Source organism: Sciurus carolinensis, chromosome 10 (assembly GCF_902686445.1).
Source record: "Sciurus carolinensis chromosome 10, mSciCar1.2, whole genome shotgun sequence".
NCBI lineage: Eukaryota > Metazoa > Chordata > Mammalia > Rodentia > Sciuridae > Sciurus > Sciurus carolinensis.
The window spans coordinates 102,017,442-102,030,025 of record NC_062222.1 but is presented as its reverse complement, the minus strand read 5'-3'; the positions used below and the strand labels follow the sequence as shown (position 1 = coordinate 102,030,025).

The 12,584-nt window shown below is 37.0% G+C and overlaps 1 protein-coding gene across 1 annotated transcript in view; it reads left to right on the top strand.

Annotated features, from left to right (window-relative positions):
* Gabrb1 (gamma-aminobutyric acid type A receptor subunit beta1) overlaps window positions 1–12,584 on the top strand; it is a 368,244-nt gene that overhangs the window by 335,322 nt on the left and 20,338 nt on the right. Inside the window, exons 6-8 of the mRNA XM_047566847.1 lie at window positions 7,774–7,911; window positions 8,012–8,164; window positions 12,121–12,365. Of these exons, the coding sequence (XP_047422803.1) occupies window positions 7,774–7,911; window positions 8,012–8,164; window positions 12,121–12,365 (536 nt within the window). The remainder of the gene's footprint in view (window positions 1–7,773; window positions 7,912–8,011; window positions 8,165–12,120; window positions 12,366–12,584) is intronic.

The following is a 12,584-nucleotide window of genomic DNA, read 5'->3' as shown; positions in this document are numbered from 1 at the left end:
TATGTCTGGGTGGGGGCGGGGGCGCAGAGCTCCTGTGTCCTCCCAGCACGCTCATGTGCTCACCAGCCCAGAAGCTGCCCAAACCCATCATTTGGGGTTTTCATGGGGATTTCGTCACTAGGCATGATTGATTATTAACTCATTCTCCAGCCCCTCTTCCCTCCCCAGGGGTTGGCACTAGGCTGAAAGTTTGGGGTTTTGTCTTGTTGTTGCTTTGCTATTTGTCCACATTGTGAAACTGTCTGAGGTGCTCAACAGAATCACCTCATTGAACCACAATGTTCTTGACAATCAGAAAATTCCCAGGGATTTAGGAGATCTGTGTCACAGACAAAGGACAAAGATCACACACATATTTCTTATTATGCCAAAGAAATAGATGGATAAGTTTCTGAGACATAAACTATTATCTTTTTTGACTATTAAGACAAATGATATGTGGATAGCTAGAGAATGTTTGTATTGAGAAAATGTTATCAGTAACAAACATATCAAGACAAAACTTTTCTTTTTTGTAGGGTGGGTTGGGGGTGGGTACTGGGGGTTGAACTCAGGGACACTCAACCACTGAGCTACATCCCCAGCCCTTTTTTGTCTTTTATTTAGAGACAGAGTCTCACTGTCTTATTTAGAGCCTCACTTTTTGCTGAGACTGGTTTTGAACTCTCAATCCTCCTCCCTTAAACTCCCCAACTACTGGGATTACAGGCATGTGCCACCAAACCCAGCTAAGACAAACATTTGATAATAGGATTAGTATGTCCAGGTGTGATTATCTCTTACTTCATCATTGATTTTGGCAATAAAGCAACCTTAATTCTGATGTTTGGCTCACATTTTCCCTAAAATGTATGCACCTGCATATATTAATTCTATATAAATTAATTAGCCTTTCTTAAAGCTGAACATCATGAGGGGAGGCTTTTAAAATGAGCCTGATGTTAGCACACCACAGGGCTGTTGTTGTTATTAGAATGAACTATACCATTCCATTGTTACAGAAGGTCAGAAAGGCAAGGTTTATAGATATTCAGGCCAGTGAGACTGATGCAGTCCAGGAAGAATTCAAGCCCACAGAAAGGGAATTAGTAGTCTATGGGGGCAACATGATTTCTCTAAACACAAGTCAAAACAAATCTCACTTTCATATTTGATAGGACTGCACAATAAGTGAATCAAGAAAATATGACAGATGTAGAGAAACAGACTTGAGACCAAAACAAGTAGGCAAATATTAAATGGGAAAACGATAGTGTCATCCCACAAAGTGCTGCTTGAGGACTTTTACTAGCAACCCAGAGAGATGTTACCAGCAGACAGTTACAGGGCTCTCTTCTTGTCTCCACATCCCACATTTGTCTCAATCAAGGGAATTACGGTAAAAGGCCTGTTTTTCAAAATTGCAGATAACATGAAACTAGGAAGATGAGCAAATCAGAATCCAAACAACAAACAAAAAACTCAATAGACTAAAACAGTGAGTCAAACTGAATTAGATAAAATTTAATGGGAACAATATTAGATCCTATACTTAAGTCCAAATAGAAATAACTTATTTGACTATTAAAAAAATTAATTAAACCTGTATTACTTTATTGGAAGCCCCATGACTAGAATAAGAAATGTTCTGGTCTTTACCAACCAGTCACACAAGAATTGCATGGATCGGACAGTACCAGGATAGAACTTGGGGCACTCAGCACCAAGGAGCAAGAAAAACTGGTAGAGGAGGTCAGGATAGAGTCAGGCAAGACATTGTTCCCAGAAAGCACAGGTGAGTAGACCAAGAATATAATTTGTCACATGCAGTCCAGACTGGCAATTTCAACTTGGGAAACTATCAATGGTTAGAAAATTTAGAAGTTAAGATGGGTCATGAATTGGTCAGGAGTTCTGATTAGAACAATGGAATTTCCAACCAATGGGAAATTTAGGAAGAGCTGGATATAATCTAAGGAAAGAAAACTCAGGAGGAGATCTTGGCCATTGCACTAGACCCCCATTCGTGTCCAGGGATCAACCATTCAGACATCAATCACTACATGCTCCAAGCTCCTCAAGGCTCTCAAACTATTGGCTTCAAAATACATAAAGAAAACTACAATATGAAAACTAATATAATACTATGTTAACAAGTCAGCTGCTATTCAATAAGTTAGAGTGACAGGTAAATTCCGCTTAACATGGGATGTGAATATCTTTAAATATATATCTAGGATCTAAATGTTTTGTTTTGTTTTGTTGGTACCAGGGATTGGAACTCAGGGACCCTCGACCAGTCCTATTTTAGTATTTTATTTACAAATAGGGTCTCACTGAGTTGCTTATGCCTTGCTTTTGCTGAGGTTGGATTTGAACTCTCGATCCTCCTACCTCAGTCTCCTGAATCACGGGGATTGCAGGCACATGCCACCACACCCAGCTAGGATCTAAGTGTTTTAATGGGCATGATCTCGCATAGACAAACATTATTAATGGTTTAGGCAGTGTAAACAGTCGGATATGAAAGATTAGGACTCTAAAAATATCGTTTTGAGAATCTGCACTTGGCCAAATATAGCAGATGCCAAGGCATGAGTGGATTAGGGAGAATACTGAATATTTTGATTCTGCATTGGGTCCTAGATCAGGTTAGAAATGCAGGAAATTTTCAGAAGATGCATAAGAAATCAGAAAACATGCCTGACTCTAAGATCTCAAATCTGAGAACATCATGCAATTTTAAATCTTGGTGCTGCTTAGTTCTTATATCAGTCATGAGAGGCTTAATAATAAGAGCATAATTAACTTTGGTGTGGGTCTACCAAATGACAGATATGAAGTCAAATGACCCAAAAAGGGTAGATAAAACAAGGTAGAATGACTACCTCTCAACTCTGTACTTCAAGGGGCATAAAAGCAAACTGAAAACTACTGAACAGAAAAAGAATTTAATAAGACTGAGAATATACTGGGAAGGATAAGAATCTGGAGAGAAAAATAGAAAGGAAGCATCAGAGGTCCTCAAAAGCAGGAGATGCCATTATGTACAAACTACTGGGTTTATTTTCTATGAATATGAAGGATAGACAAGGATTAGATGATGAATGTTCACAAGAAGATGATTTTTTTATTACAAGGACACATTTTCTAATAATTATCCAAAACCATGATTACCCAGTTGACTGATAAAATGTGAGATGACTACCCTAGGACCTGGAAGACCACTCAGGCAGGGAGTCAGACATCAAATAGATTGTTGCATAGACTTGTATTTAACTATGAGAAGGTTTTCAAAATCTGGCCTCTGGGGTTTATTTGTTGCTTCTAAGGTTCTCAAGATATCATGGAGCTACAGAGATGGATGAGAAATTAATCCAATGTAGCCTTCGGAGTAATTGCTGTAGCAGATCTGGAGCCACCAGGATGATCAGAACCAAGTGACTTTCTTACTGACTGCTGAGATGCACAATCACAAATATCTAATAACTCTGTAACGTAAAAATTGTTCACAGATACAGGGGCAGAGACGTGAATAAGTTCCTAATATTCCTCCCATCATGTGGGAAGGGTAGGAGGAATTAGGGAGTGGTAGACTATGATTTTATTTCAAGAGGTTGAAATGCTGATTCTGAGTGTGGTTTAGGACATTTTAACTAGATGCAGCTAATGTTGGATATAAATAGGAACAGTCTTGTAATCTGAACCAGTCACCCTCCACTCAGGATTTCTTGTTTGCAACAGCTAAAAGAAAGAGGAATTATCTCTCCCTCAACTATTGAACAAAGTCCTGGGCTTCTGTAGCCTGGACCAACTTGGGTCATATACCTGTTTCCAAGCAATTAATTGGACCAAGGGATGCTGCTGTGAGGTAATTGTTTTAGGCCTGCATCTGTTTTGTGCTGCCATAATAGAATACCAAAAGCTAATAATTGCTGATGAACCCTAACCCTAACCCTGGCAACTGCTGAGCCTTCTCACTGCCTCATGCTGTGGTGGAAGGAAAAAGAAAAACAACAAGAGAATAAGAGGGGAAGCCAAATCAGTACTTTTATAAGGAACCCACATCCTGCCGTAAAGAACTTACCCTCACAATAACAGTATTACTCCGTTCATGAGGGCGGAGCCTCATGACTTAAACAGCTCTTAAAGTACCCACTTCCCAAGTACTTTGGGAATCAAGTTTCCAGCACATGAACTTCAGGGGACACATTCAAAACAACAGCAACCTGAATTATTACCTAACCTTGAGCCAATCACCCTAGCATGGTATTTTAAGGATTACCAATCAAGATCCACATATTGCTATGGCTTCTCCACAAAAAGAAATGCATTTACTTCTGTCCACTCATGGATTAGAAGTTTAAATTTCTATATTATCTAAAATGAATCTAGTTACAATATTTGACAATTCCTCCAGCTCTATTAAGCACGATAGGGAATAATTTTATTTTCAGGTTTGAAAATGCATCCAAGATAAAGTGTTTGAAGAGCAAAGAACACTAACATCCAGATACTTCTACATTATACTAGCTCTGTGAATCTTTATCCAGTGACATCAACTTAATTTTATCTGTACTTTCTGCACCACTAAGAAGTCCCCAGGGGCTGAGAGGAAATTTTGAGAGCTTCTGTGTAGTTTTTGTTGCTAGGAAACAACATCATTGGTATCCAAGTGTTCAGGCTCTGAGACGCTGTGTGAAGTCACTGGTTCATAAAGGAAAACCTTTGGTAAATAGGTTGTTTAGGTGTGAGTAAATTGATGTTCTCTCTCTGTGGCAAAATGTTCTTGTGTAACCTTTGAATAATAGCGTATTTCTAGGCCTCTATTCTTTACTTTGGATCCAGCTGCCATTATTGCTCCCAAGAGAATTCAAGCATCCACCTGAAGTGGAGTGAGCATTCCTTTTTTCCCAAAATCATCTGTAATTATCTCAGTGCCTTGAACACTATGCCTAACAGGTTTTAGTTAAACACTTTGCAAGCAAGCCTGGAAATAAAGACCTAGACCACTGACTGCATGAATTGTTGAATACAATAGTCCCTCCTTATCTGCAGAGAGATATGTTCCAAGACCCCCAGTGAATGCCTTTAACTGTGGATCATGCCAAGCTCTATAGATACTGTGTTTTTCCTATACATATATACCTATGATAAAGTTTGATTTATAAATTAGACACAGTCAGCAACTGAAAACAATAACCAATAATGAAACAGAAACAATTATAATAATAAATTCTAATTAGAGCTATGTGAATGTGGTCTCTCAGAAAAGGTTTCTTGAACATGAGCCCTGCAATGCCATCCCAGGTGATCTGATAACTGAAATGGCCACTAAGGGACTAGCAGGAAGACAGTGTGCACAGGGCAGCATGGAGAGGCTGGACCAAGGGATGACTCGTGTGTTGGCGAGATGGAGCAGGAGGGCATGGAGTTTCATCATGCTCCTAAGAACTGTGTGCAATTTAAAATCTATAAATGGCTTATTTCTGGAATTTTCCATTTAATACTTTCAGACCATAGTTGCTTGTGGGTAACTGAACCCACAGAAAGTGAGACTGCAGATAAAGGGGGTCCACTATACTGTTAAAATCTGCATTGATTGGTTGTCATATTCCAGAGCTTTTCCCCATGTGAGGTAGTAAGTGCTCTGCTCTCCTCACAAGTGGAGGATAACAAGAGGTGCTGATTGGCTTACCTGCTTCCTTTTCCCTTCTCAACCCCAAACTGCAAACCAGCTGTGACTCTCAACTCTAACTGGTACTTAATATTTTTCCCTTAGTTTCCTACAATTCAAAGACCAGCTCAAAGTTGTAATCTATCACCTAGTTAACTTACTAAGCCTAAAATGAGCAAACAACTTTTTCATTCCCAGACATGGAGATTATCTATCTATCTATAGACAAATATAAGCAGTCTATTTTTTTTTCATAGGTTCTTACCAGATTCTCAAGGAGGTATTAAGAACTATCTCCCAGTCATACCCAACCTTGGCATAAATCCCCAATATGCCAATTAGCCCCATGTAGATTGTGCTAAATCCAGTAGATAAAGAGGGTCTTACAGCCCCTGAGATATTAGCAATTATAACTAAAAGCAAATATCTTCTATTTCTGTGTTTACCCATTAGTCGTTGCAGAATGGGTTATTGGATATGGAAGATTAGCCTTTTAAGAAAGGGTAACTTTTTGGACCAAGAAAGGGATAGTTTAAAGAGAAATAAAATAGAGTGAAACATCTTACAATAAATAGTAACCTTTACAGGGTCCAAAAAAGTAACAAATACAAAACAGTTGTGAGTTCAATGAGTTCAGCGATAAGAATTCAAAACAGTTTTTTGAAGAAGAATTAAAACTGTTTAAAGCAGTAAAGATGAGACAGCTTTGTTTCCCCTAAAAAAAAAAAAAAAAAAAAAAGGAGATAGTTTGAAGTGAGAATAGTTTCTTTCATTCCTGCAGTAATAAGTTTGGTGGTCACCCTTGGTACTTGGCATTCAACTTCCAAATTTTAAGCATGTTTTTATCTCTTGAAAAAGTGCTATTGCTTTAATCAAAAGTAAGTCAGTATGATGTCTACTACAAAGAGCTCATAGGTTACTTTGAAACACAAGCCTCAGTAATTCTGATGGAAACAAAAGATTCAATACTTTTTCATTTGAAGTGAATATAAAAAGAAAATGAACTTATAAAGCTTTTCTTTGTCTCAATTGGTAAAAAGAGAAAAGTGTGATCTTAAATACACTTTACTTTTAGATTTTTAAATATATCTATGCATTCTTTCCATGCAAGTTATTCTTACCCACAACTATAACACAGCCTGACCACTGGCAAGTGGAAATAGACTTGGAGGAAGAGGATAGGCCATTGATATAGGACCTTTCATGCCAAGACCTCAGGGTGGATCCTCCTGCTATCTACAATTCCCTACATGTTAACTAAAGTTCACCCTCATGAGTATGGAGATATCAAAGTATTATCAGGAATTGATATATTTCCTAGAGTTTTCGCCTATATATTAGTTATAATAATATTGCTATAAACAATAAGGATATAAACCTACTTTTCTAAAAGAAATGCATATTTCTTTTTTGGAAATCTTGATCATTTAATAGATATGTACATATTTGTTCTCCACTATATTCCATCCCTTTGTTCTTTCTGTCCCCCTTTTAGCAAACATGTGCTCAATTATTATTACTTGTTGCTGCTGTTGTTGATGTTATGTAATGCATAGGAAATATCCATTACCAAACACCTGGAATCCACCTGTCCTTCACTGTAACCAGTGTGCCCATTGGTAGACACAATGAAAATACATATGCAGCAGTGATATCATCAGATAGCACTAAGTGATCTTGATTTTGTCTTATTTTATTTTATTATTTTATTTTATTTTGGTACTGGGGATTGAACCCAGGATGACTTTACCACTGAGCTACATCCTTTTTAGTTTTTATTTTGAGACAGAGTCTCAAAGTTGCTAAGAATGGCCTTGAACTTAAAATCCTCCTGCCTCAGCCTCCCGAGTCTCTGGGATTTCAGGCATGTGCCACCACACCCAGCACAATCTAGATCTTATGTCCACCAAAGCCAGCTACATCTGTTTTCCAGCGTAGCCACTACCAACCCACCAAAAACAGCATTCAACTTGAGACCTATATGCCAACTTAATTTAAAGCAATGCTGTTTTGCCATCATTTGCTGAGATTCTTCCCTCTGGCTTCCAAAATGGCTTCAAGATGAATTTCTAGACCAACTGAACTCCAGATAACTAGGCTGTGTTTCTTCATTTCAGACGGCTACACCACTGATGACATTGAATTTTACTGGAATGGAGGAGAAGGAGCAGTAACTGGAGTTAATAAAATTGAGCTTCCTCAGTTTTCAATTGTTGACTACAAGATGGTGTCCAAAAAGGTGGAGTTCACAACAGGTGAGGAAGTTTTACCTAAACAAGTGCTGTGAAAGAAAGACAGTAACTACAATTAATGATAATTTTATTTATTTATTTTTCTTTTCTTTCTCCATCCCAGGGGCATATCCACGACTGTCACTAAGTTTCCGTCTAAAGAGAAACATTGGCTACTTCATTTTGCAAACCTATATGCCTTCTACACTGATTACAATTCTGTCCTGGGTGTCTTTTTGGATCAACTATGATGCATCTGCAGCCAGAGTTGCACTAGGTAATGCATTCCCAGTATTGCAGAGTTAATGAGTGGTACCTTCAAACATATAACAAATATTAGGAATCATAGGTAAGAACTCTTACAGCAAGCCAAAGAGTTAGAATACCAGAGAGAGCTTAGATATAAAACATCTAAGTATAAGCACATTTATAATGAACATATTGCCATTTAAAAATAATAATAATAGTCCTAGAGTATGTTTCCCATTATATCAGTGCTTTGTGGACTATATTTTTAAATCTTCGTTACACTAATTTTTAACAGATTCTTGGTGACTTTCTCTTTGTTCCCTGTTTCCCTGCTGAAAACACAATTCATTTTCAAATATTCTTGGAGAAAGTTAAACCTTGTGACCATTAACCAAGTTACATTAATTGTTAGGAAATACTATCCTTGGTAGTATTCACTAGGGTTAAAACATATCAAAATGAGTCTCCTTTAAAGGGAGGTTATTATATTGCATAAGGCACAAGTTATGTACTATATTAGTGACAAAATAAAAAATTGTTTCCTTTCTGGAGGAACAAAATTCAGAATTAATCTTGCCATTGTTGAGTAACTGCTGGAAGCTGAAAGCCCATGTTTGAGACTTTAAATGGCTCCTTGGAAAATCAGTGTAAGACGTGTGTAAATCAGTGTGTAAGACGTGTTTGATGAAACAGGGCATGCACAGGTCTCCTTCAACATTTGATCCTCAGTCATTGTGGTGATCACTTTCTGGGGATTATTTTTATACACTCATTGTGGTGATCACTTTCTGGGGATTATTTTTATATGCACTCATACACAAGAGCAAGCTGCTGGCTAAGGTAACATATTACACCTCTTCTCTTCTAAGAATACTTGACCAGATTAAATGACCAGTTGTGCCTCTACAGTCTGTCAGCTGGGTACATAATGCTCACAAAGTCAAGTGTTAGTAGCCTCTTAGCGACCTTTGAACATCTTGAGACTAAAGACAGCAAACAGTTTATCATACTATACATATGTATCTACACATTATTTGACTGTGAATGTGAACATGCATATATGCTGTGGCCAGGGAAAATAACTGGATGATGTCCAATCCACATCAGGGAACAATAGCTAGTAAGTTCTTGGGCTATGATTCTCTTTATGAAGTATACAATATTTTGATTAAAGATAACAGAGATGCCAGCATAGAAAGATGTTGACTTAATCTATTCTTTAGGATATAAACCTAAGATATCCTAAACTGTGTAATTTTAAAAGACATTAATTTACTAATCCTTTTTGCTTAAAAATTTAAATCAAAGACTAAAACCAGAAATATAACTGGGAAATTTGTAAATTTCTGTCAAGCTCATGAACTAGAATTGTACTAGATGAAATTTAAAGTTTTCTTCAAAAACTGAGACCACACATAATGGCATCTCATCAGTCCTGCACATTTGAATTAATCAATGATCTGAACCATATTAGCTTTCATGTAGTAGACCTGACCTCCTGTTTTATCCGTTCTTCAAAAGGTGGACAGGAAAAGAGAGGAACAGTGGGATGAAACTGACCAAACTATGCTATGCACATGTATGAATATACCACAGTGAATTTCACCTTTATGTAGATTATAATTCACTAATTTTTAAAAAACCATAAACAAATAAAAAGATCAATAGAGTAGAGGAAGAGGAACAGGAGGGAGGTAGGGAGAGATAGAGGCAGTACTGAAGTCTAAAATGGAGCAGATTATATTCCGTGCATGTATGATTATGTCAAAATGAACCCCAATATTGTATATAACTATGATACATTAATAAAAATATATATACTATATTTTTTAAAAAGTTGAATAGTCAAAGCAGGAATCTGTTCATCTAGAACACTCGGTCAAATGAGTGTGAACTATCTTCTCTTGTTTTCTTTTGCTATCTCCCATTCTCCTTGCCAGTGACCCTTTGTCTTTCTATTCATCTCTCACTTCTTGTCTTTTTATTTTTAAAGCCTTCCATCAAATCTCACTCATTACCTTCTTATACCTCTGTTTATTTTAACTGCTTGTTTTACTCAGCTTTTTCGTTGCTGCAATTTAAAGACTCAACAAGCACTATAGAAGAGGAAAGGTTTATTTGGGAGCTCATGATTTCAGAGGTCTAAGTTTATGGACAGCCAATTCCATTCCTAGGTGCAGGACATCATGGCAGAACAGTGTGGCAGAGGGAAGTAGTTTATGAGGTGATCAGAAAGCTGAGAGAGAGGTCTCCAGTTGCCAAATACAAATATGTAACCCAAAGTCATGCCTCAATTCCCACCTCCTCCAGCCACACATTACCACTTCAGTTAGCACTCAGTTAATCCTTATTAGGGGATTAATTCACTGATTGGGTTAAGGCTCTCATAACCCAATCATTTCTTCTCTGAACCTTCTTGCATTATCTCTTACATGAGCTTTTGGGGAACACCACACCTAAACCATAACACTGCTATCTTTTAAACATCCCCTTGCTTTTTTACCCTTTATTTGGAAGACCAACAGCAAAATAACTAATTTTAGAAATTCTTTTCACTCAGCTTAAAACAGAAATAATGCATTTCCCATGAATAATATATAGCCCACTAATCATAGTGAGCTGTTATGACAGCCAGAGAAAATAATTTATAACTGTAGGTGCTTAAAACTGTAAAACACTGTATGAATGTGTAATGTAAGTATCAGTCTACACAATATTCCAACTTCTTTTTTCATTTCTTGTTTTTCCCAGTTATCATTTCAAAATCACCACCATCAACAGAAAGTATTCATTATTCAGCAACACAACTACTACACTATTAACAATGATATATTTAACAAGGTAACTAAAACAAAATCAGCCTTTTATGAGTTTACAGTCCTAAATTTCTTTTTAACAAATCAAAGTTCCATTTTTTTAAGAAATCTCACCTGACATCAGGGAACTAATTTGTTCTGGGCTCTGGAATAAGAAAAAAGTAGACATGGTATTTGAAAAACTAAAGCAAGAAGACTATATTGTATCTAAAAATACACAAATCAAATATTTGATGTGAATCACAAACTTCCTCATGTTTCTTCTTTTGGTGATATATTACTGTGAATGGTGCATTTTTTTTTCAAAATTTGCATTTTATTTAGATTGAAGTAAACTATAAAAAATTGATTGATTTTCTTCACCAAAAATAACAGTAATATTTTCTGTATTATTTCTAGATAAACCACAAAAACATTTATTTTGAAGGTTGTCCAGGTTTTGCTTATTAATCAATATAAGGCAACAAATATAGTCATGGAAAAAGAAAAAACCAGACAAGTCAGTTACCCACCTCAATGGCCTCTGATTCTGTCTTCACCATGAAGCTGAAGCGTTCAACATTTACCTGTTAAAAGTTTATGAAGTAGTAGGCTAACAAGAAATGTAAACAGCACAACCAGATATGAAAGATGCATTATATTTAAATGTTGTCGCCTGCCTTGTGAGTTGGGTGTATTGTAAATACTGGGGATGATGACAGTCTCCTCACACTGGTCACTCACTTTCAACTTCATAGTGCTTGCTGTGGGGATTAGTATCCCAAGGGTAGACTTAGCAGGGAGGTAAGCAAGAAACTGAGAGAAAGAAGGAAAAAAGATGTGGCCACACAAGAGAATGAGGGACATTGGACAGTAGGCTTCCAATAGGATTTTGATCTGCCTCTTTATCTGCCTTTCTTTTCCTTAGTGCATTTTTTAAAATGTTGCCAACCTTCCATTAACTACACATTCTATTCTATGATTTATTAATGGATGATGGACAGAGTCTACAAGTTTGGGGGCTTTTTGCTTTTGTTTTTGTTTTCAAAATATATGCCCTTTTGTCCAAGGGTTTATTATGTTGCTGCCTTCATTCTGGTGCACAGTAAAGGAATGGAATCTGCCCACTCAATGCCAAAAGGACTTCACGTAAGTGACTGTCAGCTAAGCTTTGTCCTTCTTTTCACAGGAATCACCACTGTGCTGACAATGACAACCATCAGTACTCACCTCAGGGAGACCCTGCCAAAGATCCCTTACGTCAAGGCAATTGACATTTACCTGATGGGTTGCTTTGTGTTTGTTTTCCTGGCTTTGCTGGAATACGCCTTTGTAAATTACATCTTCTTTGGGAAAGGCCCTCAGAAAAAGGGAGCTAGCAAACAAGACCAGAGTGCCAATGAGAAGAACAAACTGGAGATGAATAAAGTCCAGGTAATGCATAAAATATTCCTAACATTATGCCTCCTAAATTTATCAGCAGCATAGTAAAGAGTTCCTGTAGCAGAAAAGATACTTAACAAAATACTAGTTTATCAACCAACCCTTTATTTTACTTATTTGGGAACAGAGGATTGAGGGTTACATAGATTAATAACAGTGTATTACTCAGTTTTTCATTATTATAATAAAATACCTGAGGCAGGTTAACCT